The sequence below is a fragment of the Hibiscus syriacus genome, unplaced genomic scaffold (genome assembly GCF_006381635.1).
Source record: "Hibiscus syriacus cultivar Baekdansim isolate YM2019G1 unplaced genomic scaffold, ASM638163v2 tig00018474_pilon, whole genome shotgun sequence".
In the NCBI taxonomy this organism is placed as follows: Eukaryota; Viridiplantae; Streptophyta; class Magnoliopsida; order Malvales; family Malvaceae; genus Hibiscus; species Hibiscus syriacus.
In genome coordinates, this window is record NW_024062436.1 from 138161 (window position 1) to 145164 (window position 7004).

A 7004-nucleotide genomic window follows, 5' to 3' on the forward strand; every position below is an offset into this window, starting at 1 on the left:
ATGGGGTAGGTCGCCATAGGTGGGCATTGGGTGGTTCCTTTTTCTTAATTGCTCGAACAAGCCATGCTGGTAGCATGAATTGGGTAGCTTCCGGACTTTCTCGAAGCATGCAAAACGTAAATGGATGTGGTTTTTAAGGGTAAACTATGCAACTCAACACTTAATTATTTAGTTATTTTACTTTTATTACTAATCTTTCATTTTTGTCAATTAGACTATTTACTATTTTTTTATTAATCTAATTAAAGTATAAAGCAGTATTTATTCAAAGATAATTTTCAACCTTTTTGAGATCGAACGCTCCCACACCATGCATTCACAATGCTCGAACTCAGGTTATTAAAGAATAATAACACATCCTTTACCACGGAGGTTAATTGGTTCGTGCTACCACCTTACTATTTATATCTAATCGAGCAACTAACCGTTAATATTTGACGGAAATAATGATGTGACAATTTATAAAATTGACATAATTATATATTACTTATACATTATATCAATTGGTATAATATTTACAGCAACATTTATTTATTTCTTAACATTATTAATGATATAGAGACAAAGAAATAAAAACATTCCAATGATATTTAACTTTTAATATTTTTATATGTTTAAACAAAAATAAGTTTAATATTTCTATAATTTTAAAGTAAATTTAATATTTTTAAATGAAATTTATGGAAGAAATCAAGTAATATAAAAATAAAAATATCTTATATTTTTAAATAAAATATTTTAATTGTTAGAATTTCTTTTTGGTGTGTTTTTATATTATTTTTAATTGTTTTAAAGTTTAATTGATTTAGTTTAATATTAGAATTTTTTTAGTTATTTTTCCCGTTAATCTATTTTAATTTTTTTCCTTGGTTTAGTTATTTATGTTTAGTTATCTTATGCTCATATAAAAATATTATACTTATTTTGTTTAGAATATTAAAATATTTTTTATATTACTTGATTTTTTTCATAAATTTCGTTTAAAAATATAAAGATGTGAATTTTACTTTGAAATTATATAATTAAAATTTTTTGTTTAAAAATATAAAAAAAAAATTATAGCCTAACCTTTCAAAATGGTCAAATAAAAATAGAAAAAAAACCTAGTTTTCTCTCGTTTGTGTGCCGCTCATTTCTTTTCTTTTTCGTTTTTGTTGATCGGCGGCAACACCGACTTTAATGTTGGTTGTCAACCGCATGTATTCTTTATTATCTTTTTTCTTCTCTGTATCATATCTTTATTTTCTTTTGTTTTTCGATTTTTCAATAAGTCAGATTGTGTTACACGCTTTCATTTGACTTTATGACACGTTTTCTTATGTTTTTTGGCATGTTTTTCGGTTCTTTGGCTATTTTTTCGTTTATTTTTTTTACTAAGGGTTTATTTGGCATCGTCGCGACTGATCAAGATGTCGCTTATATGATATCTTGTTGATATTCCCTGCTTTGGACCCTCGGATTGGATTTGGATACCCGATTTGCGTTCGTGGATAGCTTTTTACGTCGCTCGAGTCTGATTTGCGGTTCGTCAGTGGTCTTTCAATAGTTTGATATCTTTTTGTGGTTCGTTTGCCGATGAGATGAGATTTGTTTATATCTATCTTTGTTCGAGTTTCTTGGTTAGATCTAATCTTTCCTTGTAAGATCCTTATGTGATCTTAAGTTGTTAGTTTTGTTTCAATGATTATATGAAAATTTTCCTAATTATGTACTTAATTTACGATTGTAATTGTAAATATTTATTATAATTTGAGATATATCATATTTTGAATAAAATTAGTTATTTTTATAAATACATAAAAATATTAAAAGTTAAATATCATTTGAAAGTTTTTATTTCTTTGTCTCTCTATCACCGATGATGTTAAGAAATAAATAAATGTTGATGCAAAGAATAAATTTGTTGCTCGACTAAACGTGTAACTAAGTAAATTTTATGAATTGTGATGTTAATATCTCAGTCAAGTACCCGTATTTTAATGAGTACTATATGCAAACCCTATGCCTGAATGGCTGAATCTGTAATATATATTGACATTAGATTTCCATTTATTCATGCTTTTCTTTAATGGCAGCCATTCAGTGGCATCAACAACTTACAGCTAGATGCCCTAAAACCATATTAATTCCCAACAAATAAAGAGTCACCCAATTAACTGGTTGACAACTACATATATAGTAACAGGTCACATGCCATTAATCAGGACAGACCCTACATTCAAAGGGATACCAAACTGGACCAAACTGCATTAATATTTTCCGGTTTTATTTTGAGGACGAAATTTTCGAACAAGGTATACATTAATTAATACACACGAAAGGTGCAATGATATCAGGTATATATGCAAATTGCAAACTCAAGAAAGAAACGAATGTGTAAATGAGGTTAACAGGAGAAATTAATATGCGTAAATTCAGCCCCATGTGTTGTTGTTGTTTTAGCCCTAGAGCTTGACGACTTCAGGGATGTGAACCGGGTACCTTTCGATGCAATCCGCCCATGGTCCGTCTGTTGGGGTCTTGATGGTCCGGTTGCACTTCCATACGGCGCTGTTACACTTGAATCCGCTCCCGAATGCGATCTGCCACACCCGGTCGCCTCTTTTCATCCGGCCCTTCGACTCGATGTAGCTCATCTCGTACCATAATGACGACGACGACGTGTTACCGAACCTGTGCAATGTCATCCTCGATGCCTCGACGTGCTCGGGGGAGAGTTGCAGGTTCTTTTGGAGTTCGTCGATGACTGCCCGGCCACCGGCGTGGATGCAGAAGTGTTCGAACGCTTGCTTGAAATCGGGAATGTAAGGTTTCCACTTCGGGTTAAAGATCTTACGTCCGATGAGCGTTAAAAGGAAGAGGATTTGCTCCGATGCCGGAAGGACCAAAGGGCCGATAGTGGTGATGTTGGATTTCAAAGCGTCACCTGCAATGGCCATGAGATCTTTGGACAATGATATCCCGACGTTTCCTTCTTTGTCTTCCTCTTCGAAAACACATCGATAGGCCTTATCGTCGGCGCCTTTGTGTGTTCGAACGACGTGGACGAGACGATACTTGGCTCGCCACCTCTCAGAACGGCGGTTCGACAAGAGGATGGCGGCGGCACCCATGCGGAACAGGCAGTTAGGAAGAAGCATGGCTCTTTCCTTCCCTTGGTAGTAGTTCGGAGTGATGATCTCGGTGCTGACAACCACCGCATTAGAATTCGGGTGCACTTGAAGAAGATCGCGAGCTAAATCGATCGAGATCAGCCCAGCGCTGCACCCCATTCCCGAAAGATTAAAGCTCTTTATATTACTCCTCAGCTTGTACTTGTTGATCACCATGGCGGACAAAGACGGCGTCGGAGAAAACAGACTACAATTCACGATGAGAATATCGATATCTTTAGGTTTCAACCCCGTTTTTATAAACAAAGAATCCATAGCTGAGAATATAACAAGCTCCGCCTCCCCTCTCGCAGCCTCCATCGTCGGAGTCGGCGGAATATAATGAATCGCCGGGGGCAAACAAGTCTCCTCACCAAGACCAGACCTTTCAAGAATCCTCATCTGAAACTCAACGCTCTTCGGGTTATTCCTCAAGTTCAACCTCGAATGCTCCATGAAAGTGGCGAAAGGAACCCGACAAGTCACCGGAGGCTTGTAACATGAGTAATCCACAAGGTAAATACTTCTCGGCTTGGACATGAAGTAAACAGTAACGACAAAAATGACGACAAAAGAAGAACACAGAACCTGAACAAGATCGAAATGAAGTGAACCCCAGAGATTAACAATCTCCTCGGGACCTAAACGAACAACTTCGACAACAACTCCGACCATGACGGGGACAAGAATAAGTGCAAGAATGTGATTGACGAGGTATTGGTAGCCGAGCTTAACGTACTTGAGGTTACACGAGGCGGAGAAATCAGTGAAGATAGGAGGCATTGTTGTTTGTGTGAAGGTGAATAATGGGATTAGTTTTTTTTTTTTTTTTTTGTAAGGGAAAAAGAGGCGGAGGGGATTTAAGGAAGAAGAAGAAGAAGGGGCAGATGAGAGGAGTAAATGAAAGGAGACACGCCACTCAACGCTAAATTAACGCCCATTAATATTTCCTAACTCCCTTTGCATCCGATTTGTAACTAACACCCCTTACTTTCATCAATAAGCTCACTTTTCGTGTATCTGTCTTCTGTAATTTCGTCGCTTTTATTCTTTTTCATTAATTAATCAATCATGGGGATCTTAACTCCACTGCTCACTTGAACCGGTTCCATCCGATAATTGATAAAATAAAAGGTAAACTACATATTTAGTACATAAACTATCAGTTTTAGTCTTTTTCAGTACCTAAACTTTTAATTTTTTTAAACTATGGATAACGTTTAATTTTTATTTCATTTTAGTATATCGCCGTTCAAAACTTAATGGACGGGGGTATAGCTCTGGTGGACAAACAACCAATCTGAACAGTGGACCACGAGAGAATGATGAGTTAATCAACATAGTCCAGTTTCAGACCCATCAGACGGTTGACGACGGAGATCAAATGATGAAGAAGTCGAAGATTCTATCACCGATTTGGGGATATTGAGACACTTTCCAATGAAAAGGAGGCCATAATCACATTAAGGGGTCGAAAAGGTGTGTGCTGGAAAGTTTGGACATCATCGGTCGACGGATGCGACGGTTGATGATTGTAGATGCATCACCCAACGAGCCCATCCGCTAAGTTTTTAACGACATGGTACTAAAATGAAACAAAAACTAAACATTATGTATGATTTTGGAAAAAAACGATAGTTTAGATACTAAAGTGAACTAAAACTGATAGTTTAGGTACTAAACGCACAACTTACCTTAAAATAAAATTAAGGGTAAATTGTACAAATGATCCTTTAACTATAGTTGTTGCTTTGTTGAGTCCATCTAATATTAAAAGTTACAAAATGGTCCCATGACTATATGACATTATTATGTTGAGTCTCCCAACTATTAAAAGTTATAAAGTTGTTACCTGACTATTCATACATTCCAAACTCGCCTTTTTTTGTTAAAAAATTTGCTATCGTCTGAGCTGGACGTTAACTTTTTGACATAAAACAATGCCTATAACCAAAGAACATTTTTTACCATATATATCACAATCAACAAGTTAACTTTCAACTCAGACGACTGTCAATTTTTAACGAAAAATAACGAGTTTAAAACATATGAATAGTCATGTGACCATTTTGTAACTTTTAATAGTCAGAGAACTCAACAAAATAATATCATATAGTTAGGGGACCAATTTATAACTTTTAATAATTAGAAAACTCAATGAATTGATGTAGTATTGTAACACCCCAATTTAGGGGCTAAATTTAAGAAAATATAAATTGGTGGATTTAATTTGGTATTTTGAAAGAAATAAGGGATTAAATTGTAAGATTTCAAAGTTGATAGACCGTTTTAAGAAGTGCAGGAAGTTTAGTGGCTAAACTCTTGGTTTAGCCATTTTTAATTATGAGATGTTATAAACCCCCAGACTCCCGTATGTTTCTGGAAAATTTTCCAGTTTTCCTCTCCCGTTCTCCCTACTTCCAACTCCGATCTACTCGCCGTCCGACCTCCAAACGACAAGCCGAAACAACCATCGTGTTCGTTGTCAACCGAGGAACAAAACCCCTCAAACCTTTCGTCGTGAATCATCGCCGTTCGTCGTGAATTTCAGTCGGAAGTATCGTCGGTAATAACTCGGTTTTAGTTGGGTTTTCATCGATTCACGACGATCGGGTCATCCGTTTACGACACCTCCCACACCATCGTGTTCCTTGTGCCGTTCCGAGTCCACCGGTGTTCTCCTTTTTCTCCGACGGCGGCTGCGCGTTAAGAGGTGAACCGGTCAAACTTCCCGATTTGTTGAAATCGAGCTCTCCGCCGTTCAAAATTGTGAACCGAGCTTTGTAAGTATCTCGAAATCGCTCAAAATAATTTTTAGAAATTTTTCCGGGATTTTATCACTGTTCACGCGCCCCCACGCGCCGCCACTGCGCGTGGGGAAGGGAAAAGTGACCGGTTTGACCGGTTTTGGAACTGTTTTGATCGGTTTGACCGGTCACAACCCGACCCGACCCGTTGACCCGACCCGACCCGTTTACCGACCCGTTAACCGTTGACCCGTTGACCGTTGACCGGAGTTGACCACTGTTGACCAAAACTTTGAATGGCTTTGATCGGGCATTAAACGACCTTTGACTTCGACCGAGTATACCTATCCTGACATTTTTCGACGTTCCAAATCCGATTCCGCTGTCCGTTTTTCGAAATTCAAACCCGAAGGCCTCGAAATTGTCAGTCAAACCCGTTGACTTTGATTTTGACCAAAAATTCCAAATTTCCGAAAAGTCATATTTTATGCTTTCAACGTCTTGAATCCGAATCCGATGTCCGTTTCGCCAAATTCGAACTCGGTAAGCCGTCTTTCACTGATTTATCACCCGATTCGATCCGTTTATCGTAATTAAGCTCCGTTTCTGATATAATTTATGTTGATATGTATCTGAGGAATTATTGGAAGTTGAATTGAAGATCAAAGGCGTTCGAATGGAATTTTTATGGTCGATCAGTATTGCACGGAAATCGAGGTAATACTTTACTACCTCTTTATGCTTTATAGAACATGTTGGTATTGGTAAATGCATGAATGGAAATGTTTGGTCTTATATGTGTAATAAATGAAGATCTACACTAGATATGAATACGGTAGAAAATAGATAACTGAATATGGCTCAGATGACTATTATAAGAAATTGGAGGACAGTTGGAATTAAATTACAAGTTCTGAAATTAAGTGATAAAAGAATCAATCATGGATTGTAGATTATAATTTATCTCATTAAAGGTACTTAGATGATAAATTATGAGAATATTTCGATTAGGTAAAATTACGAAATTACCCTTATGGTGGAAAATGACAAGAATTGTCTCTGGAAGTAGATTAATAAATCTGAAAAGAATTATTGATCTGCTAAA

The 7004-nt window shown here is 36.7% G+C and overlaps 1 protein-coding gene across 1 annotated transcript; it reads right to left on the reverse strand.

Annotated features, from left to right (window-relative positions):
- Positions 1–2245: 2245 nt before the first annotated feature.
- On the reverse strand, positions 2246–3988 carry LOC120209231 (3-ketoacyl-CoA synthase 6-like). Its single transcript, XM_039208291.1, has one exon. It carries the CDS (start codon positions 3933–3935, stop codon positions 2445–2447), a length of 1491 nt encoding a protein of 496 aa, XP_039064222.1. The 5' UTR covers positions 3936–3988; the 3' UTR covers positions 2246–2444.
- Positions 3989–7004: the final 3016 nt, after the last annotated feature.